The 27,473-nt window shown below is 39.2% G+C and overlaps 1 protein-coding gene across 2 annotated transcripts in view; it reads left to right on the top strand.

The window, feature by feature from the left end:
* Otud4 (OTU deubiquitinase 4) overlaps window positions 1–27,473 on the top strand; it is a 43,873-nt gene that overhangs the window by 9,529 nt on the left and 6,871 nt on the right. Inside the window, exons 4-19 of one of the 2 annotated variants that reach the window (XM_034522608.2) lie at window positions 3,789–3,835; window positions 4,436–4,508; window positions 6,218–6,299; window positions 8,516–8,648; window positions 10,050–10,104; window positions 10,368–10,485; window positions 10,582–10,646; window positions 12,212–12,309; window positions 13,857–13,957; window positions 14,054–14,243; window positions 22,143–22,305; window positions 24,093–24,216; window positions 24,994–25,049; window positions 25,862–25,936; window positions 26,498–26,636; window positions 27,179–27,433. In XM_034522608.2, the coding sequence (XP_034378499.1) occupies window positions 3,789–3,835; window positions 4,436–4,508; window positions 6,218–6,299; window positions 8,516–8,648; window positions 10,050–10,104; window positions 10,368–10,485; window positions 10,582–10,646; window positions 12,212–12,309; window positions 13,857–13,957; window positions 14,054–14,243; window positions 22,143–22,305; window positions 24,093–24,216; window positions 24,994–25,049; window positions 25,862–25,936; window positions 26,498–26,636; window positions 27,179–27,433 (1,774 nt within the window). The remainder of the gene's footprint in view (window positions 1–3,788; window positions 3,836–4,435; window positions 4,509–6,217; window positions 6,300–8,515; window positions 8,649–10,049; window positions 10,105–10,367; window positions 10,486–10,581; window positions 10,647–12,211; window positions 12,310–13,856; window positions 13,958–14,053; window positions 14,244–22,142; window positions 22,306–24,092; window positions 24,217–24,993; window positions 25,050–25,861; window positions 25,937–26,497; window positions 26,637–27,178; window positions 27,434–27,473) is intronic. The other variant, XM_034522609.2, reaches the window with a different exon arrangement.

The raw sequence follows: 27,473 nt of genomic DNA on the forward strand, positions 1-27,473 counted from the left end.
CATCATTTCTTGTTGGGAACGTTTATAGTAGTTTCCATTAGTATTTTGAAATACAGAGTTAGTGTAGCCAGTTAGAGTGGTGTTCTCACTGTGTCTTAGGCACTGGATCCAGCAGCCACTCCGTATCCTCACTAATCGTCCTCTTCTTTCCTGCTTCCCAGGCTCTGTGACCACTACTCTATCCTGCTTCTAAGAGTGTTTGTCATAAAGACTCAATCATTTAAAGGATTATTTTTCTTTTTCTTTTTAAAAGAATATTCTTTAAAGCTGCGCAGTAACATACGTCTTTACTCCCAGCACTTAGGAGGCAGAGGTAGGCAGATCTCTTGAGTTCTAGGTCAGCCTGGTTTACAGAGAAAGTTCGATGACAGCTAGGGCTAGATGGAGAAACCCTGTCTTAAACAAACAAAAATGTTTTTGTGAACTTTGTTAAAGTCAAATTGGCATCCTCTCTTACATGTAATGTCCATATGGATTTAACATTTATCCAAAGCTTATTTGTTCACAAATCGCCAGCACTGACTGAGTTTTCAATCAGTCATTCTTTAAGAAATTTCCACATGCTTTTTAGTGTTTAGTTTGGTTCCTGGCAATTATCAATCTCTTTCTAGGTTTTACTTTTTTAGATTTATAAAAGGAATGGCAAAGTTTGTGGTCTCACATGTTTGACTTGCTTGCATAGTGGGAATACTATTAAGAGTCATTTACGTTGTTTTTACTTCTGTTTTGTAGGGAATAGTCTTCAGGATACCTTATCTGTTAGTTCATACTTAACTGGTTCCCACTTGTGGGCTCTTGGAATTGGATTTTAGTTTCTCTTGGAGAATGGAATTGTTGGGTCATAAGCTAAATACATATTTAGCTTAATGAGAAGCTTTCCAGCTTTTCCAGAGTGGCTGTACGGTTTTTGTTTACTTATGAGCCATGTAGCTCTACAGTTTTGAGTGTTCTTTGTGATTTTCATTTGCATGGTGATGAACATTTTTAAAGTACTTATTTGTTCCATGTATCTCTACTGATAAGATGGTTGTTCATAAGTTATGTTTTTTTTAATTGCTGTTGATCTCAAGTTATAAAAATTCTTTCTTTCTTTCTTCTTTTTTTTTTTGGTTTTTCGAGACAGGGTTTCTCTGTGTAGCCCTGGCTGTCCTGGAACTCACTCTGTAGACCAGGCTGGCCTCGAACTCAGAAATCCGCCTGCCTCTGCCTCCCAAGCGCTGGGATTAAAGGCGTGCGCCACCACTGCCCAGCATAAAAGTTCTTTCTTAATGTAAGTCCTGCATTGGCAGTATATTTTTGGAAGGCTTTCTTGCAATTTTTGTTTTCTTTTTTTATTTTCTTTCTTTCGCTGCCCCCGAAGCATGCCCCCATGCCCTTTTCCTTCTTTGGATTTTCAAGACTGGTGTAGCTCTGGCTGTCTTAGAACTCACTCTGTAGACCAGGCTGGCCTACCTGCCTGCCTCTGCCTCCCATGTGCTGGGATTAAAGGAGTGTACCACCACCGCTTGGCTCACTTTCTTTTAAGAAATAAAAGTTTACATTTGATGGCCGATTTTTAGTTAGAAAGAGGATAATGTTTTGTGATGGCCATTGTTTACTTATGCAGATTATAATAGAATTTATTTGGAAGGTTACCTGTAAGAAGACACATTATTCTCAGATAAGGCTGGCCAATTTTTTAAAAAATTATTTTGTTTTATGTTCATGATATTTTAATTTCATGGATATATATGCACTGTGTGCATACCTTGTGTCTGTGCATGTTCAAAGAGGATCCTGAATTCCCTGTAAGCCACTGTGTGCATGCTAGGGACTGAAGTCTGGGTCTACTGCAAGAGCAGCAAGTGCTTTTAATGCCTGAGCCATCTCTCCAGTTTGAAGTTTACATTTTTGAATTCACTTATGGCCCTTGTTCCATAGTGAGGAGAGGTAAATAGTCTTTTACTAGTGAATTTTCTCTGCCAGAGGGTTTCACATGGAAGTAGTTATGAGAAGCTCTGAGTATTAGGATAAGGCCTATTTCAAAAAGTTGATTGCAGTATGTGTCACCTATTTGTTTTGAAAACCAAAGCTGATTTGAAAGCACTAGTGAAACATAGGTTTGTTACTGAAGTCACAGCATTAAAATGCTTTGTGTGCTGCTTTTGTTTTGGAAGTGGCAGAGATTGGTTTGTCACAGCTCATTCCTATTGTCTTGGTATTAAGACTATTGCTTTCACAAGTAACCTAGGGCTGCATTCTTATATTACAAGGTTTTAAATGTAGGTGCATAATGATTTGGTTTTTGTCTTGAATTTCCTATCTCTGTTGTGAATTTAGGATAGCTTTGCATTAGTTTTCTTGTTGCTGTGGCCAGATACCTAGTAAGGAGCAACTTAGGAGAGAAGCACTTGTTTTTTTTGCTGAAGGTTTGAGGTGATAGTGTCATTCTTGGCTTTGTGGTAGTGAGTGTGTGTGGCAGACGTTTGCTCACATCTCAGGACCAGGAAGCAGATGGGACAGGAAGTCAGCCTGGGCTGTTCATCTCAAGGCGTGCCTCCTCCTCCCTACTTTGTCCAGCTAGGCTCTATAGTTCCTGAAACATGTCAGCAGCCGGGGACCAGGATTTAAAACAATCCCAAACCATAGCACCCCCTTCCAGTTTTCTGTGTACATACGTGTGCAGATAATATAGCTTAGTTATTAAAAAAAGATTTTATTTTGACTTTGTGTTTTAACTTACTAGGCTGGAGTGATTGTTCATGTTACTCCTTTACAGTCTGTTCAGCATGTTCTACAGAGTGGACAAATCAAGAGTTTATTACTTAAAGTTCTTGGGAATTTTTAACACCATGACAATATATATGTTGCATTACTTCTTTTGTATATACTTTTGTGGACATACAAAACATTCCATCAGGGTAAATTGTACAGACTTTGAACTGCGGAGTCAAAAAAATATAGGGGTATTGTTTCTTTTTTTTTTTTTTCCTTATGTATTGGCCGTTTGCTTTCCAGAAAGTTTTCAAGTGACTTCAAGCAGTACAGATTTACTTTGTTCTAGGATGTTCTCTTTTGTACCTTGATTCATTCTGAAGGTGAAATAACTTCTCTTTATGTCTCATTCTTGGCCTCGTGTACCAGGCTTCTGAGTAGGCGAGCTTTCAATGTACACAAATGAGTACTGCTCCTTGTACTAAGGGTGTTTTCTGCTAATCTTTTATTTTATTATATTGAGTTACATATGGTCATTTTCATGTAGTATATATGTTTTGAGCATTTTTCCCCTTTGTCCCACTAGAGACTTAAAAAAAAAAAAAACTTGTATTTTATAAATATGATGAATGTTTTGCCCACTTGCACATCTTTGCACCTGTGCATGCAGTATTCAAGTAGACTAGACGAGAGCAGAACCCCTGAAACTGGAGTTAGACAGTTGTTAGCTGCCTTATGCGTCCTGGGAACCAAAACTCGGGCCCTTTATAATAGCAGCAAGATGGCTTATCTGTTGAGCCATCTCTCTAACTCTGTTCTCTAGGTGACTTTATAATATACTAATGGTATAGTTATATAAAGGGTGTTTATGGCTGGACTGTGCTGGTGCATGCCTTTGATACTAGCACGCAGAAGGTAGAGGCAGGCTGATCTGTGAGTTCAAGGCCAGCATGGTCTACAGAGTATCAGGAAAGCCAAAGCTACACAGTGAAACCTTGTCTTGAAAAAAAAAAAAGTTGTTTATGGAGAATGTTTATGATGTATATTGTAAAAAGTGAGATACTTACATGCCAACTTTTCTTTCCTCAATACAGGAATGGGTAGGACAAGTGGAAATAAGTGCCCTTTCTCTTATGTACAGGTAAACGTGGAATGCTTAAATAAAAGAGTAAAATAAAATAACTGGAAAATTAGTATATTGCATTCAACTAAAATTTTTAAAACTTGAAAGGTGTTTTATACCTCAATTGTCAAAGACCTTCCCTAAGGTTTTAGTCTGTTTAATGGCATCAGTTGGAATGGTTAGATAGCACTGTTTAAATGTTTTAATTTCTGAGGGATTTTTGAAAAAGACACAGAAAATACTAGACTATGTCCTAAAACCTATTGTTTATCAGCTTCCTAGAGAAAGGGTGTATTCTCGGGGTCAGTAACACTGAATGCCCAGGGACAGAGCTCAGGTGCTGCTGTCTTCTCATTGCTATAGTCTCTTGGAGAGCAAGGCTTCCTTTTAGAATTGTCTTTGAAGTTATTCATGTTGTAGAGCTTACATACGAATTCTTTTGGAATTTTAATTTTTAGAAAACATGCTTCTGGTATTTTACAGTGTAGTTATTTCGTTTTCTATTTTTTTCCCCTGCTCAACAGTGCCTAGAACATTGATTGCCTCATACAGATATAAATGAATAATTTTAATTCATGAAATATTCTTTTAAAAGTAATATCTGAGTTTTATTTTCAGGAAAGATTTTGTAATCTATCAGGAGCCAAATGTTTCTCCTTCACATGTAACTGAAAATAATTTTCCTGAGAAGGTAAGACTTTTTTGAAGTATTAAAAAGTATTTAAATAGAAGAGCTGCTTAGTTGCTACCTGTGACTAGGATGCTGAGCTGTGCATTTAATGACTCTTCAGATAGTGATCTGTGGCGGTCAGGGCAGCATTTCCTCAAGTTAGGCTAATCACCATGTTGTTTAAAAACATGTTTATATGACCAAGATTATTACTGTTGATCATGACATTTAAGTAGTTAGTGACTGTGAAAGTCAGCCCTGCTTTGTGTCCAGACATATCCTGCTGGTTGTATTTTTTTCTTTGTAAAGGTAATTTAGTAGCAATGGTATCACTGCATCATGTGTTCATAAAGTAGTAGAAGCAGTGGAAAAGTTTTATGAAGCCTAGAAAGGAAAAAAAAAAGCTGATTCACTGTAAGAGAATTTTACTTCTGCGGAATCATTGCAAGCTAAGGTGAAGGACACTGCTACTTTTGTGAGAGTGGGAGAGGAACTGAATGAAATGCTACTGTTAAGGGTGAGGAGAGTGCGGGGCATGGGGAAGGGCGGGTGTTAATGGAGCTTTGCTCTTGATCTGACCTTTTCAGCTACAATTTTTGGGTTATGGCATATTTTTATTCAGTAAATATACATTTTTTTTTATTGTAGTAATTGGTTACTTAGAATATACTTAAAACTGACAATTAGGAAAAACTTATCATTGATTCTGTCTCAGAAGTTAGCATTAATATGGTTTTAGAACACTCTCCTTTCTTCCATTCCTTTTCCCTTTCTCTTTTCCTTTATTCTCTCCCTTATTTATAACTTCCCCTCTTCTTTCTCTTCTTTCCTCTCCTTCTTTTCCCTTTCCTCTTCTCTTTCCCCTCTTTCCAAAGTCCCACTGAATCAAAATCTTAATTCTCCTGCCTAATTCTCCTGCCTTAGCCTCTTGTGTGCTGTGATTATAGGCATGTACCACTGAACTTGACTTGGAATGGTTTCTTATAATCTTTTAACTATTTTTAAAAAAGATTTATTTATTTATTTATTATTTATTTTTATGTATATGTTTATATGCATGAGTGTACAGATGCTCAGAGGCCACAGGTTGTCAGATCTGGAGCTGCAGGTACAGGTGGTTGTGAGCTGTGAGATGTGGGTGTTGGGAGACAGACTTGGGTCTCTGCAAGAGCAGTAAGTGCTCTTAACCACTCAATACCTTACCTTTTTTGTTTTTTAAGTAGTTGAGATCATATGTGATGTCTGGTGTTTATTTTAGGTTTTTGAGATGGTCTCTATATATAGACTGGCTTTTGCCTTGTGATCCGCCTGCCTCAGCCTCCTTAAATGCTGAGATTACAGATGTTTGCAATTACTTGTGACTTCTTACTGTCTGGGGTTTTTTAAATTGGTGGTTCTGTAAACATTTTCAGAATGGGCATGGCAGGGGCTTATCTGTAACCCCAGCACTGGAGGGCACTGGGCACAGGAGGGTCAGGAGTTTGAAGGCCAGTGTCCATTATACAGTGAGTTTGAGGCCAGCCTAGGATACATGAGACTGTCTCAAAAAACAACAAAACAGAACTGCTATCTGGCTTTTCACCATACTGTGGTGGACTAGTTTGACAACATTGGAGCTGTGTTGTTTCTGAAATAGGATTTTGAGAATGTGTTATTCAGAGGCTTTGGAGACAGTTTGCTTTGTGAATGTTAAATGTGACTGATTGAAATGTTGCTTACTTTCCCTTCAGGTGTTACTGTGTTTTTCAAATGGAAATCATTATGACATTGTCTATCCTATAACGTATAAAGATAGTTCTGCTATGTGTCAGTGTAAGTATCATCTTGTCTTCACATAGGCATTATAGCCTAAACCTCACAGCCTCTGTAAGGATTTATATTTGTCTTTCAGGTTGTTTATGTATAGCTTTAAAGAAATTCAAGTAATTGAATATAGGCTTCATTTGATGTATTGCCATTGGCACTATTGAGATTCGGGGCCGATTCTTCTGTTGGGGTGTTGGGGTGCTTCCCTGTGCATTGTAGGATGCCTAGGAGCATGGTAGCTTCTGCCCAGTAGTTGTCAGTAACATTTGCTGCCTCATTGTGAAAACTAGTTTCTACAGGTTTTCCCAAATATTTATTTGCTGGTTGGCTGAATTCGCCTCCCCTCCACACAAGAATACTGGTTAAGGAGGAGAAAAATGGCTCTTTCTGCTTTCAACTCCCTTTTTTTCTCTCATATAAATAGTAATGTTGCACATGGAATTGCTTTTCTTTCTTTTTTTCCTTTCTGTTTTTTGAGACAGTTTCAGTTATGTAACTGTGACTGTCACTGGAACGTCCTATGTAGACCAGGCTGACCTTGAACTCAGAACCACTTGCTTCTGCCTCCCAAGTACTAGAATTAGACATGCACCACTATGTTTGACTTTTTTTTTCTAGTCCTAAGTGATCAGTAAAAGTAAGATTAGTAAATGTTTTAAAAGTGTTAGGCATGTTTTTGAGGTGGAAATAACTGAGCTGTCTTTTGGTCTGCGTCCTCCCTTTCCTAGCTAGTCACAGTCAGACATTGAAGCTTTGGGAAGGGTAAGCCTTTGTAGCCTGCCTCTCTGTACTGCCAGTGAGTCAGATTGGATCTCTTCATACTTGGAATCTGCTCTGTGAGAGGATTGTGGGGTTCATTTAGATGGTAGGCATGAATTCTTAGTGCACTTAGTTTCAGGAAATTTATTGTAATAAATGAGTTTTACAGTTGACCTGTTTTTGAGTTTTTAGTATAAAAATTTCCCTGTCCCTATGATTTCCTTATTTATTTTGGGACAGGGTTTTTCTGTGCAGCTCAGGAACTTGCTGTGTAGACCAAACTGACCTCTTAACTCAGAAATCCACCTTCCTCTGTCTCCCGAGTTTTGGGACATAAGGTGTATGCTACCACTGCCTGGCTTTTACTTTTTAATTGAGCAAATCTAAATATTCTTTCCTTTAGAGAAGACTGAGACTATATTTTTGTTTATGAGTGTTCATATTAGGTTTGCATATGTGAAATATGTATATACATATATGCGCGCAAGTCAGAGGTCAGCCTTCGTTCTTGTTTTTCTTCCTCCTTTCTGTGTTATGTGTGCATGAGTGTAAATGTTGGGGGTGAACAGTAAGTGATATGGTTTGGGGTCAACATTGGATGTCCTTGGTGGCTCTCTAGGTTACATTTGAGAGGATCGCTCACTGAACCTGGCCAGAGGTTATTTTTTAAAGCTAGACTGTCTGGCCAGCAACTGCCAAAGCTCCTCTGTCTCTACAGCCTTGCTGCTAGGATAATAAAAATAAGCACTTGGTACCACACCTGCCTTTTCTGTATGAGTGCTGGGGACTCGAACCCTTAATGTTTACATACCAAGCACTTCCAACTGAGCCATCTTCAAGCCCTTAAGAATATACATTCTAAGTCTCTTTTTAGGTCATTATGTAAAGTTAAAACATGAAATTGAGTTCTGGTAAACATTCTGTGATTTATGGAAGCTTGATGAGTACTTGATCTAATGTTCCAGTTACTGGGAGAACTAAGGAGAGAAATCTAAGTCTTCTGCCTTGTCAGCTTAATGTTCTGCAGTCTCTTTTTTGCAAACTTAATGATGCTTAAGTTTTTCCATCCAGAACCTTTGGTTAGGCCTCTTGTGTGACATACCAAAGCTGGGAGACTTCATGTGCTGAGATTAAATGTGAGAGCACAACAGAGCTTTAACGTTTGTAAAATCAAGTAGTGCTCACTAAAAGTTTTTCACTTTTCCTGTGTGTTTGCTTCATAGATATGATACTCTTTAATTGTGTTTTAAAAATGTAGTAATCTTAAGTGATATTTTGAACTGTATGTACCATGGACAAAGGTTTCTGTTGTTTTCTAGGTATCTTTGAGATTAAATGGTGCTGTTGGCTGTAAGGGTTGTGTATACTTACTAAACATTTCAGAAGCCTGAGCCATGCTGTCACATTTCTCCTGTTTCCACAACATGCCTGTAATGTTGCACACTGTGCCTCTTTGATTGCAGCTCTCCTTTATGAACTGCTGTATGAGAAGGTATTTAAAACCGATGTTAGTAAAATCATGATGGGACTAGAAGCCTCTGAGGTGGCTGATGGAAGCAACAGTGAGATATCAGATTCTGAGGACGACAGCTGCAAGTAAGAACACATCTCAGTCCTAAAGTGTCTTTCTAGTGTCACCCAAGGAAACATTTTCATGTGTTAAGGTGTGCATCCAAAAAGCACTGATACTCAGGAGAGGTTCTTTATTGCTGCCATGAATTTGACCTAGTTTCTATAATGGTTTTGTCTTTTAAAGTTGTTTCTGGTTAATGAGAGTTTATATTATGTAATTGATAAACATGTAGAATAGATTCGATCTGTATGTACATTTTAAAACTGTAAAGTTAACGTGTTTACACGTCAAGTGATGAAAAACCTTTGTTTTGATCTTTGTGACCTTCTCATAGTTTGCTTCCTTTGCTTCTGCCACCTCTATTAATAAACAAGGAGTTGTGTGAAGTAATTCACCTTATAGAGTTGCTGAGGTAGTTTAGACAGATAAAGATTCTCAGCCCTGGACATGTAGGCATACTTTTGAACATCTAAGCATGTTTCTAGTCTGTATTTTTTGCTAATTAGATAGATTAGGGACATATTTAAATTCTCTAAAGAAGCCTCAGTAGCCTCTGTACCATAGAATGAGGGTGTTTTAGTATTTTCTAAAAGAGACAATATGTTTATGTGAGAGCAAGTCAGGTAAATATAGTTTCATTATCTATTACGTATTAATTTTTGATACTAAGCCTGTGTATAACATTAGTTATCAACATTAAGTTTATCATTTATGAGCATCCTCTATTACATGTCTGTTGAAGCTGAAAGTATATTCTCACATGAGAATGTTGGTAGTACATGTTACACTAGGGGTGAGGTTCTCCTTGAGTTTTAGTTCTTACCATCAAGTTTTTTAAATGTGTATGTGTGTTGATTTGAAGTGTAGGATCCCCTCCTCCCCTTCTGTGTGATGGAGAGCACATTCAGAGTTGTGTGCATGCTAGGCAAAGCACTATGCCACTGGACTGCACTCTCTAGTGGGCTGATGATGGTTCTTGATAGTACTGAAGATTAAGAAGTGTTCTTTACAAAAAGGTGGTTATGACTCTTGACATTTTTACAATTGAGGTATTTGACTTTTTTTATTATAAATGTTTTAATTTGATTGTACCAGTTCTTTTAAAAACTTTGTAATACTTTTAAAAATTTTATGTTGAATCTTTTGTAAATTGTTTCATCCATTCAAATACTGCTGCCTGCCACTACCATTTCTGCTTTTTTATTTACAGTAAGAATTACTAGTACTCTGATTTTTATATATGCATACATATACTTAAATATAGTAAAATATATATATAAACTTTATATAGATATAATGTATACTTACATATAGTAAAACTTAAGAGTTTATTGTAACCTCATGTTTTTGGCATGTAGTTGAGGGGAAAAGTTAATTACATGCAACTTTTTTCGTTTTCTAATGATGGTTCTGTTCTTTTATAGGAGTAAAAGTACTGTTGCTACTGATGTGAATGGATTTAAACCCTCAGATAGTGAGGTATTTTTAATTTTTTAATATTTTTAACTTGCTCTTTTATATGTAATATGTAAAGAACCTGTGTGTGTGTGTGTGTGTGTGTGTGTGTGTGTGTGTGTGTGTGTTTTGATGGTCATTTTCTGTAGTCAGGATTGCTTTGCTAGTAAGAAGTTGATTTGCTGTTTCCTGCTTTATTTTTAAGTTTTTGTGTTGTTTTTGTGCATATTTGAAATTGTTTAAAAAGTTTTTCTTTGTTGATTGGACTTGTGACATTGTTTATTTAGAACCCTAAGAACAATGGGAACTCAGCTGACCTTCCTTTGTCCAGAAAAGTTCTTAAGTCACTCAGCCCAGCAGTCTATAGAAATGTGGAGTATGAAATTTGGTTGAAGTCTAAACAAGGTGAGTTAAATCTAAATCTTCTGTAAAATTGCCTTGTAGCACTTGAAGATAATGAAATTTTACAGTATATTTTAATGACTGTTTTTAAACTAACAGCTCAACAAAAACGTGATTATTCCATTGCTGCTGGCTTACAGTATGAAGTTGGAGATAAATGCCACGTAAGTGATGTCGACCAAATGTTAAAGTCACCTGACTTAAGTCTTATTTTCTGATACTTTGCAAAGGAACAGCCAACTAAAGTTTGACTGTAGTTATAATTTGAATTTCAGAATTCAGTACATATAAATAAAAAGAAGAATCATCTTAATGCTGAAATTTATACCTTTTAAAGCCACAGTTATGTTATTAATTGTTTTGTTTTTGAGACAGTGTCTCACTGTATAGTCCTGGCTGGCCTGCAACTATGTAGAGCAGACTAGCCTGGAAATCACACAGATCTGCCTGCCTCTGTCTCCTGAATTCTGGGCCTTTGTCCATTTTATTTGAATACATTTTACCTGAAATCTTAAGCAACTGGAATAATACACAGGTGACTGGTTTACTTAAGTATGTAGGATATATTTTAAACTTTGTGGTAGAAATAGCTGTTTAAAAGAAGGCTAGTGAAGCTGGATGTGGTAGTGTATATTTTTAATCTCAGCACTTGGGGAGACAGAGGCAAGTGGGTTTTTGTGAGTTCATGGCCAGTCTGGTCTTCGTAGTTCCAGGCCAGCCAAGACTATACAGTGAGACACTGTCTCCAAAACAAAACAAAACAGCTGGCAAGATGGCTCAGCAGAGTCCTTTTACTCTTTCAGGGACTCTTGAGTTGGTTCCTAGTACCCATATCAGGAGGCTTAAAACTGTTCCAATTCCAAATGATTTGGTGCCCTCTTCTGGTATCTGTGAGCAATCCACAGGTGGCAGAAGAACCCTACACATAAAAATTTAAGAAATTTTAAATTACCCTTTAAAAGTCTTTTTTATTGTAAAACTTTCTTGAGAAAAAGCAATTAATGAGGAATGAGATGTCAGCTCAGGACTGATAACACTTGGAGAAAAGGGAATCTCTGTGTAGAGGAGAGCTGTGTTTACTGTGCTGTCTTAATGAATGCAGCCACTGGCCAGTGCACAGGGTTAGTGTGTACAGTTTGCCTAGAGGAAACTTTCACACAGTACAGTCAGCTACTATTAATAGGGTTGGTAAGGAGCAGTAGAAGCATCCCTTTTTAAGGAGCAAAAGTTACCATTAGTGGTTTTAGTATAAAAACAGAAAGATAGTAGTAATAATAGTTTCCTCATTTGTAGAGTGGCTGCTCTGTAGATTGCTGTCCCCTATATGGTAGGTATATCTCTCCATTGCATCTCCAGGAGTTCTCTGTTTTATTATTTATTTACTGTTGTTAGCTCCAGTTTGCATATGAGCAAACAAGGTAAGAAACTGTCCAAGGTTGTTGAACAGCCAAGGTTGTAGAACAGCCAGGCTTGGAGATCCAAAGCCAGGATGGGTTGACAGCTGCTGATGTATATATTGATCACAATTTGATGGGTTGTGCTGCTGCTTCTTCACATATTTATAATAGTTCCAAAAATTTGACAGAAGAAATAGTCTTTCTTTTAGCTAGAGAGGTTTGGTGCATAGGGTACAGATTCTGTTGAAGCTCTTTTGTACTTACGGTTTTTTTTCCTGGTAAATGCTTCCAGTATCAGGTGTCTAATTTTTTTTTTTTTCCCTGGTGTTCAGCAGGCTAGATTGGATCATAATGGGAAATTATCTAATGCAGACGTTCATGGGGTTCACTCTGAGAATGGACCAGTTTTGTCTGAAGACCTGGGGAAAAAGTACGTATTCTTTAGCTAAGGTGTTTGCTACCTCTTAGATTTAGCTTTTTTTTTTTTTTTTTTTTTTTTAAGAAAAGGTTTCTGTGGGTAGCTCTGACCTGGTACCCGATTTGTAGACTAGGCTGGTCTCAAATCCATCTGACTCTGCCTCCTGAGTGCTGGAATTAAAGGGGTGAGCCACCACCACCTGGTGCAGAGGAACTGATGATAAAGCAGGGTATTCTGTGAGGGCAGATGTCTTGAGATCAAGGATAGCATGGTCTACATAGGAGTCAAGATAGCCAGGGATACATAGACCCCATCCCAGTCTCCCCCTTCCTCAATAACAAAATACAGGAGCTGAATTTTAACATTTCCAACATCCACATAAAAAACAGGCAAGGCTGTGTGTCTTGTCACACCAGTGTTGGGGATCAGGAGTCAGTGGATCCCAGGTGTTCCTAGCCTTTGTAAAATGAGCTCCAGGTTCCTTTTTCCTCCCTCCCTCCCTCCCTCCCTCCCTCCCTCCCTCCCTCCCTCTTTCTTTCTTTTTTTGAGACAGGGTTTCTCTGTGTAGCCCTGGCTGTCCTGGAACTCACTCTGTAGACCAGGCTGGCCTCAAACTCAGAAATCCACCTGCCTCTGCCTCCCAAGTGCTGGGATTAAAGGCGTGCGCCACCACTGCCGAGCTTCAGGTTTCTTGAGAGACTGCCATAAAATTTTTTGGTAGACACATGTACATATACACAGGCAGCACATGTAACACACACACACACCCCTAGAAAAAGAAGAATATTTTGAATTTAAACCACATGTTTTGCTCTGGTATATTTTACGAAATGCTAGTTTTACAGTATCTAGTTTTTCTAATTTATTTTTAATGTAAGAACTAAAGGTGTGGTCGTAAATGCCTTTAATCCAGCACTTGGGATATAGCGTAGGAGGATCTAGTCTGGTATACATAGTGACTTCAGGCTAGCCAAGAGTATGTAGTGAGACCTTATCTCAGGAAAAAGAAGAATTAAATTAGCAAATTAGCACTTCTGTGTGTGTGTGTGTGTGTGTGTGTGTGTGTGTGTGTGTGTGTGTGTGTGTGTATTTTGAGACAAGATTCTTTACAGCTCTGGCTGTCATAGAACTCACTTAATAGATCAGGTTGGCCTCTGAACTCAGAGATTAATAATGTATATCAGCATGCTTGGTTTAAATTAGCATATCTTGTGTAGGTTGACAGCAAAGTATCTATGCAGGATATTGGTTTTAGTGTTCTTTTAAAATGATTAGTTTAGATTTACTTGCTTGATGTGTATGAGTGTTTTAGTTCATGTATCCTGTGGTGCATGCATGTAACATACGTGAGGAGGCCTTAACATTGGATCCTCTGGCACTGGAGTTAGGCTGGTTGTGAGTCACTACATGGTGCTGAGAATTAGATCAGGTCCCCTAGAAGAGTAGCCAGTACTCTTGACTGCCGAGCCGTCTGCCTATCCAGTTGTGTTTTAGTGCGTGTTTTAGTTCTTAGGGAGATTGTGTGAAGTTACTAACAAACACTCTTGTTTCTTTTGAAGACATACACCGAAAAACCTCAAGCCACCTCCCCCAGAAAGCTGGAACACAGTGTCAGGAAAGAAGATGAAAAAACCTAATTCTGGGCAAAATTTTCATTCAGGTAAGTTCACATCAAAGCTTTCTTTAGGATTATGATGGTAGTTCTTGGAGTTGTTTATGTCAGGGAAATTGTGAGGTCTTTTTCTATTTTCCACAGATACGGATTATAGAGGGCCAAAGAATCTAAACAAGCCAATCAAAGCTCCATCTGCACTACCTCCTCGACTACAGCATCCTTCATCGGGTGTAAGGCAGCATGTGTTCTCGGGTCACTCTACAGGGTCCCAGTCTCAGAAATCCTCCAGTGAGCATAAGAATCTGAGTAGGATGCCCTCACAGATCACGAGGTAACCTTCCTAAATCAAAGAGAAACATGAGTCAGGAGGCACATTGCTGCATGTCCTCCATTGTATTCATTTTTTAGTTACAAGCTTTTGGTCATATTGTTTATAATGTAGTGCTGAAAAGAAATGTTGATAGAACTTTCAAACACTACACAGTAATACTATAGAGGAATAAGCCTTTATTTCTGAATATTTTGTTCCAAGTGATGGCATACTTTATGGTAGTTCTATTAGGGTTTCTCAACCAGTATGGAGAGCAGAGTAATAATCTGCAGTAGGCATGTGACTACTTTGAGAGTCTGACCCCTAGAAGTTTATTCTAGGCATATTCAAGTAATCATTAAAACATTTCCTGGTGATAAATAACTCAGTCTTGTATCACAATAAAGCCTTAAGAAATGACTACATCAAACTGCTTTGTGAAGTACATGTGGCATTTTTCATAAAGATGGGTTCTGTATATTGAGCTCATTAGGGCCAAGGGTAGGATCTCATTTGGTCTCAGCCACACAGATAGTACAAAGGTCACCAGGCTGTTTATTAATGATGCTTGTTCTTATCCTTCTGAGTGGATAACAAGTCACATCTCCCTCCCTTTGAAGGACAATTCTGTGTGCTGACCTTCCTCACTCCCTTAAGTGCTTATCTGTGATCAGAAGCACCACTGCAGGGTCTCTGCTGCCCCCTTTCTTATTTCTAAAGAAAAAGTTGTGATTGTAATAGAAGCCCTGACTGAATGCATTGCTTGCATGGCTAGTCCAACGAATACAGGCAAGCATACCAGAATAAGAAAAGCTAACAGAGAACCAAGGAGAGGAGAAAGACTTCTTAGCGTTGATGGCCATTCAGGGGTCACTTGAGAGATTTTATCTTTTTATGCAGATCATTGACTTGACCATAATCAGACCTGTTAAAGCAGTACATGTCAGGAATTGTCAGCAACCAAAATTATGTGTGAGCAACAAATAATCTGTAGTTGTATTTTCATTAAACTGTTTCTCAGTTCATCCATCTCTTGGTAAATTTCTAATATTTTTACTGTAATGTTAGTTTTGCTAGTCATAAATGCCATTTTTGAGAACTCTCTTTGTATTCCAGTGAACATTTCTGGGACTGGCAATAAAAAGCTGTTGGAACTCTTAGTTAACTTTGTTCTGAAAGGTTTGCTTATTTGTGGTGATGTCTTTAATATTCAGCTTAGCTCTGTTTAGTAGTAGTAGGTGTTACTACAGATTATCGCAGCTGCATGATCATGAGCGTTCGGACTAAATATTCAGAGGTAGATGGACATTAGGGTCATATCCGTGTTCCAAATCCCCCCTTCCCAAATCTGCTCTTCTGATATGTTATATAGCCTTTGGTAGGTCTTGAGAGGATGAACTTTTTTTTTTTTTTTTTTTTTGGTACTGTCTCTTTTGTAGTTTTGACAGGTCTAGAACATACTGCCAGTCCTCTTGCCTCTGCTTTCTGAGTGCTGCAGTTGTAAGATACTGGGATTGGCCACTCTGTCTGGCTTGAGAGGAGGAATATCAAGTAGAGTATTCTTACCTAGTCAGTTCTAGCCATGACCCCTGGGAAATTAAATTACTGTGGCTAGTACCTCCCCATCCAAGTGCCCCAGGAGCTCTTGTGTTGTCTGAGTTCTTGTCTTTAGATCCTTTATCTCTTCCTTTTGAACATTTTCTTGAGAATAACACTGTGCCATTAAAGGTAAATTCAAGACAGTTGGGAGGCTCTTCAAGCTGATTTAGCCATGCCATATTAGGTTTTTAGAGTTGTTATAAGAGTATACCAGAAATTAGTCACTTCAAACAACAGAAGTTTATTCCCTGACAGTTCTAGAGGGCAGATATGGTTAAGATGAATTAATCACTGTGCCCATTGTTGTAGGGCATTATGTGAGAATCTGTTGTTCCATCCTGCATTTGCCTTTTTGGAGTTCCTCGTTTATAGGTGACTCATTCTGTTTTCTGTATGTGTTTTTGTGTCCCTTTTTCAAAAACACCAGCTAGACTGTTGAGACCCTACCTCATTCCCTTGATCACATCTATTTGATTACATCTTAACAGTCTCAGTCTCTCTCTCTCTCTCTCTCTCTCTCTCTCTCTCTCTCTCTCTCTCTCTCTCTCTCCCCCCTCCCTCCCTCCCTCCCTCCCTCCCTCCCTCCCCCTCCCCCTCCCTCCCTCCCCCCTCCCTCCCCCCCCCTCTCTCTTTTTATCCTCAGACAGTGTTTCTCTGTAGATTAGGCTGGCCTTGAACTCAGAAATCCACCTGCCTCTGCCTCCCAAATGCTGGGATTAAAGGCATTTGCCACCACTGCCTGGCACAGACTCTCTTTTTAAATAAACACATACACACATTCTGGAGGTTATGTTATCTGAGCATATTCTTCTGAGAGAAAAGTTCAATCCATAATATATTAATTATTCAGATCCCTTATTATTGAAGTTCTGGGGATTAGATGATTAGATGGAGGCCTCATGTATGTTAAGAAGATGCTAGCGTTATTTTTTGTTTTATTTAAATTATTTAGGATAAGTAGTTTATACTGTTGAAGTCAAAACAACTAGGTGTATAGTTACCTCAGCTCTCAGCAGACAGGCCAGTCTGGGTAAGACCCTCCTAGCTTTCAAGCCCCCAAACAGCCAAAAACATCTAAAAGATTGTCCAACCCTCTGTAATCTTGTATTTTCCCAGTGATATCTTTTTTTACTTGAAATAGCACTTTTTTGGGTGTGGATTGGGGTACGGTTCAAGACAGGGTTTTTCTATAGCCATAGCTGCCCTGGAACTAGCTTTGAAGACCACACTGTCCTCAAGCTCACTGAGATTAAGATCCACATGGTGGAGGAGAGAATTGACTTGTCCTGAGCATCCACACACATTCACAAAAAAGTGCAGTGAATTAAAAAGTAAACTTGTGGCTTGAGTGTCCGTTCAGTGGTATAGAGCACTCTTTCTCGCAAAGGATCTGTGTTTCCTTTCCGGAGCCTCAACCACTTAACTTCCTCAGGCATCAGGCATGCATGTGGTGCCTAGAATACATGTAGGCAAAACACTCATAAACACAAAATAAAACAAATCTATAAAGTTCAGTCAAAACAGTGAAATGTGTAGAATTGTGCAGAATCGTCACAGAGTTATTTTCAGGGTTATTAATTAGAAGAGTATATCTGGAAGTAAGTGTGAATAGCAGTTCCTAACGACATAATCAGGGAGTCTAAATTCCTCATCAGTGGCCACATGCTAGCTGTCTTAGTGCTTCTGCTGTGACAGAACACTATGACTGGAGAGAAAAAGGCTCATTTAGCCCACACTTCCACATTGTAGTGCGTCTCAGAATGGCAGGTAGCAGAAGGTAGGAACTGAGGGAGAGACCATGAGGAATGCTTCATACTGTCTTGCTACTCATGACTTGCTTTGTAAGGTAATTTTCTGCTGTGCTGCGATGTTTGGGTCATGGTGGGTTCACTCTGCAGATGGAAGTCTTACAGCATGGCAGCTGGTTGTCATTAGTTGCATTGAAGGTTTTGTTTGGACACTGACACTGGGCTCCTCTTTCCTTTTGTACTTGGTAGCTTACTCATACTGTAGACAAAATATGAGAGATTACTTTGGATATTACCCTAAAACATAAAAATAACTGGAAAAATTTTATTTTATACCTTCACCATCTTTTCATGTAATGAACCATTTTTCCTGTACTCTATATGTAAGAGCACATTTTTTAGTGTCTTAAACATTTAAGAAGAAAATACAGACTGCCAAATAACTTGTCAAAGTTGAGTATGAATCCGGACTCTTTGGTGAACTCCAGTCTTTTAGGAATTTGTGGAGCGTTCATATGTTTAATATGCACAGTACTGTGACTGCTGTGATAGACAACTGTGTCCAGCCTGTTAGACTCATATGTTATTAACTGGTTCATTAAATACTTGATAACATGTAACAAGGTATGCGAAAGTTTGGTTAGATGACTTTTGACATTGTCAGTGTGTAGGAATTGATTGGCATTCGAAGTTAATTATTGATAGTATGTTTTTTTCCAGTTTGTGTTAATAATGATTCGTGCTGGAGAGATGGCTCAGCAGTCACTTGCTGCTCTTGCAGAGGATCCAGGTTTATTCCCATCATTCATGTGGTAGCTCATAACCATCTATAAATTCAGTTCCAGGGGATCTTGTGCCCTCTTCTAACATCATGGGCACTGAGCATGCATGTGGTGCATATACACTTAGGTACAAGAAATAAAAATCTGCCGGGCAGTGGTGATGCATGCCTTTAATCCCAGCACTTGGGAGGCAGAGGCAGGTGAATTCCTGAGTTCGAGGCCAGCCTGGTCTACAGAGTGAGTTCCAGGACAGCCAGAACTACACAGAGAAACCCTGTCTTGAAAAACCAAAAAAAAAAAAAAAAAAAATTTCAAAGAAGAATTTTAACAGTGTAGTAAATGTTTAGCACTTTATACAATTACCCGATTGTTATGACCTGATAGAGTTCATCCTAACTGTGTTTCCAGTTCTTTTGGAATAAAAGATCAGTGGTAATGCTGGGCATGATCCATTTCTGGGTTCTTCTATATGTCTTCTTTAGTGATACCAGTCCTGGAGAAATCACCAGAGATGGGGTTGTACTTTGAGTCAGTTATTCAGTCTGTCTGTTTACCTACCTACCTACAAACCAATCAATAAATCAGAGTGGCTTATAGACTGTAGTCCACCAAGTCCCATAATGGCTATTTACCAATAGAAGATTCTAGTTGTTCAGTCCATGAGGTTAGGTCTCTTAGCTGGTCTTCAGTATATACAGAAATCCTGGAGAAGTAGGCTTTAATACCAGTAAAAGAATGGACTTGTGACAGCAAACAAAGAACAAGCTTGCCTTCCTTTTGTAGCCTTAATAATAAATAGGCTTTGGTATCACTAAAGCTAGCAGAACATGTGGCCCATCTTCTGAATCTTCCCACATCAAAAGATCTGTACTAAAGCTGTGTCTTTCTGTCTCAAAGATCTGGATTACAAGTAGGTCTTCATACTTCAAATCCCTTATAGCTGTGCTCAGCCATTTGGGTTTTAGTTAATTTAAGGTATAGTCACCTTGACAACCAAGAATAGTCATCACAAGCCCACCCCTTTTCAATTTGATACACAGTCATATTGATAACCTTATATCATGTTTAATTTCCAAATGAAATCAGTTATCAGGTCATAATTGCGTTTAACATGATATAAGTATTCATGTACAGTTTCAAGTACATTATACATTTAAATAGGTCATCATTGTAGCTATCTTTCAACCAAATGAATTATAAATGGCCTTGGGATATTTATATTCACTGTAGTCTTTTGATTATATAGTAAAGAAATCAAGGGAAAAAATCTTAATACCTATACAAACACATTCTTAACAAAATATCACAGAAATATTCATGTCAGGCATAATCCTTGTTTCTGAAGCTGGTCACAGGACCTCAGCTGATATATATGCCTACCTTTCTCTGTTTCTCATTCTGTATCCTCTACCTTCCAGCAAGCACCCCAGCAGGTCTTAGCTCTTTTTCTGGAGGAGTGATGCATATGTTAATTCCTTATGGGTTTGTGTCCTTTGTCATCCTGCTTGGATTAGGTTAACTTTAATCACAGAACATGGTAGCACCAAAAGATAGCCTAAAGGACCTCCTGCACTTCAGACATAATCTTTCTTACCTTCATAGTAGAGAAGCAGTTCAGTTTCTCTATGGTAATCTGTACTAATCATCACTCCTAAAATTGTTATTCCAATCTTAGCCTGTTGGTTTAAAGGTGTTAGAAGCTCACAGTAGCCAAGGGAAGTCTGAGCTTCCAGTTAAATGGAATGTTTGTTGTGTCTCCTGGCAAGAGTGCCAACCCTCTCTGGAACTGACATTTCTTGGCCATCAGAATTTAAGGTGATGGGAACAGGAAGCAAAAATTTGCCTAGTAGGTCACCAGGGGTGATAGTGAGTTGGAACTATTCCTTTACCCACCCCTTGATTTTTTGACCCATGGTTCTTGGCTATGGGAGAAATTGTACCATATATTGGATACATATACTGCTTCTGGAGAACTTGCCTCAGGCCTTGGGTTGCTGCCTCCTAATTGGTACTGTAAGTCCCTCTTCCAAAGGCCATTCCATTTTTCTGTCAGTCCAGCAGCTTCATGATTGTGGGGACCATGGTAAGACCATAATTGTGGGCCCACTATCACACTATTGCTTATGAAGTGAGTTCTAAGGTCAGAAACAATACTATGTGGGATACCATGGTGGTAGATGAAGCATTCTGTAAGTCCGTGGGTGGTGGTTTTGTCAGAAACATGTGCAGAAAAGGCAAATCCATAATCAGAATAAGTATCTATTTCAGTAAGGTTAGAGGATAGAGTTGTCCTTTCCACAGAGAAAGTGGTTCAGTGTTTGTTGTCAACCTTCCAGGAGGTTGCTGGTCATCCTGGGGAAATGTGCTCAGTGTTGGTCTCTGCTGTTGGGAGATCTGACACTCAGTATCAGTAGCCAGGTGAGCCTTTGTGAGCAGCAGTTCATGTTGTTGAGCTCACGCATAAACTCCATTTCTGTGTCCATGACCATTTTTTCACAGGCCCATTGGGCAGTGACAGTGATGGCTGGGGAGTTTTCAGTTGCCTGAGAACTTGCCAAATCCTCTTTGGTGTTGCCAAATCCTCATAGGTGTTGAGAAGAGCTGGTCTGAGATCATGAGATCATTTGTCCTTTTAGATTTAATATTTAAGTGAGACTACCTGAAGACAGTAATGGCTTTTGTTTCAGAATTAAAATTGTGGTGCCATAGCATTCTAGTACTTATTAGTAAGATTATATTTATTTGTACTCGGATGACACTTTGTCCTTAAGTTTTGAATTTGAATTTTGACTTCTTATACAGAAGATAGAAATGATAGAAATACTATCATCCATACTGCTCTTTTAAAAAATGCTTATTTTATCTGTGTGTTTTACCTGCATATATGTGTATAATGTGCACATACAAGTGCAAAATGTGTGTGTATATCTGTGTGTGCCTAGTGCCTGAGGAAGTCAGAAGAGAGGGTATCAGAACTGGAGTTACATGTGGTTGTGAGCTGCCACGTGGGCATTAGGAACACTGGGTCCTTTGCACTGCAGCCAGAGATCTTGACTGCTGAGCCATCTCTCCAGAACTTCATACTGCATTTAATGGCTAAAAACTGTATACAAATACTAGAATTGTTACTAAATAAATTACTGAATCTCTAGTGGTCTTTCTTTGACCAAAGTTACATTGAGGCACAAATGACAGCCAGTAATCCAGCCTGGCACATCTCATTGTTTGCAGTTCAATCCTTTGCTTTTTTTTTTTTTTCCCAAAGTATGGAGGAGGATGGTTTGTCTCATCTTGCCCTTAGAACAAAAAAAAAAGAAAAAAAAAAAAATCACAATGCATCTTCCATGTGGTGGTCAGAAGAGAACTTGTAGTAATCATTGCTCCTCTTCACCATGTGAGTTGTGAGTGGCAAGCCTTAAGTCATTTGGTGCCTCACGTTTTCCTTTATTTTGGGAAATAAAATTTTATGATAATACTGGAATGTGGCATAAAGAATATGAATAGTGCTTATATCTTTAGCTCTCAGGAAAAATTCAGTTATTTCTGTATTATGTAGAAGGAATTAAGTTATATTTTACTTTCATTTTATTCTCTGCCATTGTAAGTTTTATCTTTGTAAAGTAGCCTAAAATGTTGTGTTTTTATCTGTTTGTCAGAGGTCTTAAGTTACACAGTGTCACAGTGTAGCTTGTTTAGTTGCCTAGTTACTTGTTCGTAGAATAGATCATTGCATTTTTGTTCTCCATACATTTGCTATTTTTTCCCCTCTGAAAGAATGTTTTATTTGACAGAAAACCTGACCGTGAAAGGGCTGAGGAGTTTGATCACGTGAGTCGTGAATCTTACTATTTTGGCCTCTCCCCAGAAGAACGCAGAGAGAAGCAAGCTATTGAAGAGTCTCGTTTACTCTATGAGATTCAGAACCGGGATGAACAGGCTTTTCCGGCCCTTTCTGTACGTATGTGGAGATTGTAAGGTTAATGTTTAGAAGTTTTTCTCAGTGTATTTTGTAGTACATAATAATTTCAAGTGGTGGACTTAAAGTTTTAAACTGAAAATATTTTAAATACTGCATTGACTTTGGTGTGTGGTATGTGCTTGTCATCACAGCTACTTGAGAAGCAAGAGAATCCTTGAATTCAAGGCCATCTTGGCCATATAGTAAGATTGTGTGCCAAGATAAAAATGAGGGAGGGGTATTAGTTCTCAGTTGACCTTTGACAGAGAGCAGAGAGACCTAATCTTTTTGAACTAGGCAGGAGCTATTGGAAGAGTTGAGACTGGAGACTGGGGACGTGTGGCTGGACCAGCCTGCAGCCGAGATGGGAGAGAGGGAGAGCTCCTGGTGGCACCCCGTGGGGTGAGAGTCACTCACTTGGCAGGGTTGGCTAGCTTGGTCAAATCAGTGGGTAATGATTAGCTCGTGTGGGCACGGGTATGGCTTCTTGAATCTTGTTGGGCTGTTGTGAGTCCCATGGCTCCAAAGAGACTGGAGTTTTGACTGAGCTCACTCTGCACGTGGCACCAGGCGAGCGTGGCGTGGGGAAGTCTCAGTCTGGTTCTGCAGGGGCGCAAAGTTCTTGAATTGGGGATTCTTGGGCCTGGAGGCGGCCAGGGACCGACTGGTCTCAAGCCCTTGGGTTCTCAGACAAGACTGGGGGCATGTGGGCATGCAATTGGCCAGCCCACAGCCAAGAGAAATGAGAGTGGGGGGTAGCACCTTGTGGAGAGACCTGGATACTGTACTTGCTTAGCAGACTTGGCGGCCCAGCTAGCTTGCTTGAAGAGGGCTGTCCCTGTGGATGGAATGCAGAAAGGTCCTCCTTGATGGCAGCACGATAGTTGAGACCTTTTCCGAGCTTACCCACGGTATCAGTTTCTTTAGTTGTATCGCTATGCCCCCCCACGTTGGGTGCCAGCTGTAGGTAGGGTGGCTGGAAATGCTGAAAGCTCCTTCTAGGCGGGTTCCTCGTGGTGTGGCCCCAGTGACACGAGAAAGTCCTTGTGTTTCCAAAACGGCTTTATTGGCGTGATGGATGATGGTTGAGTCTGGATGTGCACCCCACCTCATGCATTTTCATTTGTTTTCACATAGCTTTGTTTAGCGAAGCTGATGTTGAAACTCCTGTTGAAACTTTTCTTCTTAATTAGTGAATGGCAGAAGCAGTGTTGCTGGGTCTCCTACTTCCACATTTTCAGATTTACATTGATCTGCTGTTGTTGATAGTGGCCTAGGTGTGTTTACTAGAAACGGGACTAGAACTAAGCCTCTCTCCTCCTGTGGGAGTCAGTAGGTGCTGTAGCAGGAGTCTAGAACCTTTGCTGATAATTCATCCTAGCACCCAAGCTACTCTACCTGGTCCCTTTTGTTTTCCAGTAGTGCATGTTGTTCAGAGCTCAGGTGGTTTACTCTTAACTGTATCATTTTAGTAACACATGCTAATTGAGATTTTTCCCCATCACAACAGACCCTGGGAAGGTTGGTAGCAAAGTATTTATATTACTATATCAATTTCGAGATAATAGCTAGGTCAGTGTGATGTCTTGAAACTGATGGATACTTTAGTAGTAGACTGTTAATGTGGATTCTAGATGATAGTCATAATTACCTATCAAGTCGATTCTAAAGTATAAAATTATAAAGCTACGAACTTGGAGAATTTTGATTAGAAGTATGTTATTTTTAGAGCTTGTATACGTATTTGTAAAATTTTAATACCAAGTATGATTTTATTTTAAAGAGTTCATCAGTCAGTCAGTCACCTTCTCATAATAGCAACTCGTGTGTCCCGAGGAAGTCTTCACATGCAAGGGACAGGAAAGGAAGCATGCGGAGAGCAGATGCAGAGGAACGAAAGGACAAAGGTACACTGCTTTATCACTGAAGATATGTGACGTCTCTGACTGTTTCAAGTCATATACAGTATTTCTTCCTTTATTTGTAGTTTTGTTTTCTGTAGTTTTATGTATTCAAATACACTATGATCTGGAAATAATAAATGGAAAGTACCAGAAGTACTTCCTGTGAGTCAGACTGAGTGCTGGTCTGCTTAGCACGGTGATGTTGTGCTATACTGCTGCTTCTGTACACGTGGATGGCCAGTGTTTCCATACTATATATGCTGCCTGCCCACCAGTCTCTGAGTGGCCACCCTAAATATCTCCTTGAGTGGGTGTGACCGTGCTTGTGTTCTAGTAATACTTCCATAGTGCAGAGTAGAGATGCTGGCAATTTGAGTAGGTAAAAGAGAAGTCCTAGAGTAACTCTTCTTTTAAATGAAAAGGTGGAAGTATAAGGTCTTTGTAAAAGGTTACATTTATGTAACTTCTGTTACAGAAAATTGGAATTCTATTTTACTACAGTAGTAGTTTCTGCTGACTTTATAGGTACAGGGAAAAATTCATAGTATAAGACTTGGTATATGCAAAGTTTGAGATATCAGCTGGTGTATTATATTACCATGCATAAGAAGGGATTGCTTTATTGGGAAAAAACACTTAAAATTGTTAAGCTGTTCATCTGGTGTTGTATATTTGACATTGGAGAGAAATATTGGCATAAACTAAGACATTATTTGTATTTCTGTATTTAAGTCCAGCTGAAGGTTGATTCTGCCTTTTTTCCTTCTTGATCTGTTGCAGACTCTCCACGTGTCCATACTCACGTGGACAAAAAATCCGAGCCAAGCACACTGGAGGTAAAGGTCTTAAATAAAAAAATACACACACACACACACACACACACACACACACACACACACACAACTTTTGCTTACCTATTTGCTGTGTATGCATGGGTGTGTGCACACCATGGTGTATACATGGAGAGCAGAGAACAGTTTTATTTCCTGCTACATGAGTCCTAGGGCTCAAGCCACTAGCGTTAGTGGCAGGCACCTTGGCTGCTGAGCCATCCCACCAGTTCCAAAAGTTTTAAATGTTAGTTGCTTCTTGTTCCTTAATGCTGAGATAGTGTAGGAAGAGGAGGTTCAGTAATGAGATTAAAAGCATTTAGACAGTTTATAATTTAATGAAATAGAAACTAGGATGAAGCTTGAGGTCATTAATGTCGCATTACTTCCTCAGGCTACCTTATGATGCTTGATCTGAATAGTTGCAAAACAGTGTTTTTCATGTTTATTTTATTATTTTTAATTTTTTTGGTTTATCAAGACAGGGTTTTCTCTGTATAACTCTAGCTGTCCTGGAACTCACTCTGTAGACCAGGCTGGCCTCTGTCTCAGAGATTTGTTTGCCTTTGCCTTCCAAGTGCTGGAATGAAAGGCATGTGCTACCCTGTGGGATCTTAGTGTTTAATTTTCATCACTCTACAGAGTGAGGTTTGTAAAGGAGACTGTTAATGCTCTTGGGAGTCATAGTCCAAATACACACAAGCTCCCCAGTGCTGTGGCCTAGCGATGCACGGGCCGAGTGAACTGGCCGTGGGTTCTCAGTGACTATCCAAAGTGGAGGTCTCTTAATCACAGTGTGACTTTTCTTGCTCTTAAAGATCAGCGATGATAAATGTACAAGAGTTTCATCACCATCTAAGTCAAAGAAAGAGTCCCCATCGCCTGTAGAACAAGTAAGTTTACTGGACTTGGCATGAGGGCGCCCTTCTCAGGGTTTCTTTATTCTGTATGTGAAAACATCAGTGTTGTAAATGGCAGAATTTATTTCTGACATAATATGGGTACCATTAAATTTTTTTTATTAATTCTATTTAATCTAGAATGTTGTAAAATTTCCTGGAATGTCATTTATAGCCATTCTCTGGCCATTTTTGAGACTTAATTTTGAGTTTACAGTTGCTAACTTTTATGTTTGGCACCCTTGTTTATTTTTGTGCTGGCTCAACTGAAAAATAAAAGAACATTAAAAATTATGTGCATTATCACTAGTGAATTATTCTATATACATTTAAAAGGACCAGTAGTTTGCCAAGTAAATGAGCACACTTGACTATCAGACTATCAGAGTGAACTCTGAGTCTGGCATGAATAATTATATGCTTGTTTTTATAGTAGGGCCTTTTTTTTCACTCAACATAAATTTGTTACTAAAACGTGTATCAAAACGAAATGATTTATTCTTTTTTTCTTTCTCTTTCTGCCCCCCCTTCTTTCTTTTCCTGCCATTCTTGAAGAAGCCAGCAGAACATATACCTTTGTCAAATCCAGCTCCCCTTCTAGTTTCTCCAGAAGTACATCTCACTCCTGCGGTGCCTTCTTTACCAGCCACTGTGCCAGCCTGGCCAAGTGAGCCTACAACTTTTGGACCAACAGGTTAGAAAAGAATTTGGAAAAATTCTCAACCAGTTAACAGTGCCTTTCAAATCAGGAGTTTCAAGTTCTTGAGTGAGATCTTGACCACAACAGACTTAGGAATGTGGAGTTCTTAGTGCTTCTCATGTTTCTAGAAGGCCGGGTACATGTGCATGGTGATCATTGGGGTATGCTTTTTTCATCGTGGGTGTATGGCATGTGAGCCAGTCACCCCTATTGTCAGATTGTTGTCTTTGGTTACTCAACAATGACTGGTGGCACCGTCGGTGTTTCTCAGTAGGCAGCACTGTGTATTACTCTTTACAAGAGTAATTATTACATTAGCACTCTTTACAAGGACTTTGCCTTAAACATTTTATTGGGGGAACTATAGTTAGAAGACATTGGGTAGTAAAATACTTAATGCTGCTTACTGTGCTCTGCCTTAGAAGGTGTAGAAGTTGTGCAGTATTGTTCATTTACCACAAATATTTCTAGATGAAAATAAGTTTGACTCTGACTTTTTTTTAAGTAGTTTTTGTTTCTTTCCCTGTTTTTCTTAGGTATCCCTGCTCAGATTCCCATTTTGTCAGTGACACAGACCACTGGACCTGATGCTGCCGTGTCCCAAGCGCATTTAACACCCTCTCCGGTTCCTGTGTCAATTCAGGCAGTTAACCAGCCCTTGATGCCTTTGCCTCAGACAATGAGCCTCTATCAAGACCCACTCTATCCTGGGTTTCCTTGTAGTGAGAAGGGAGATCGAGCCATTGCACCACCTTATTCACTGTGTCAGACCGGCGAGGACCTGCCTAAAGGTGAGGCCTTCTCCAGTCTCCAGTTGCTCTCTCCTCAAGT

The sequence above is a fragment of the Arvicanthis niloticus genome, chromosome 18, assembly GCF_011762505.2.
Source record: "Arvicanthis niloticus isolate mArvNil1 chromosome 18, mArvNil1.pat.X, whole genome shotgun sequence".
Lineage (NCBI taxonomy): Eukaryota > Metazoa > Chordata > Mammalia > Rodentia > Muridae > Arvicanthis > Arvicanthis niloticus.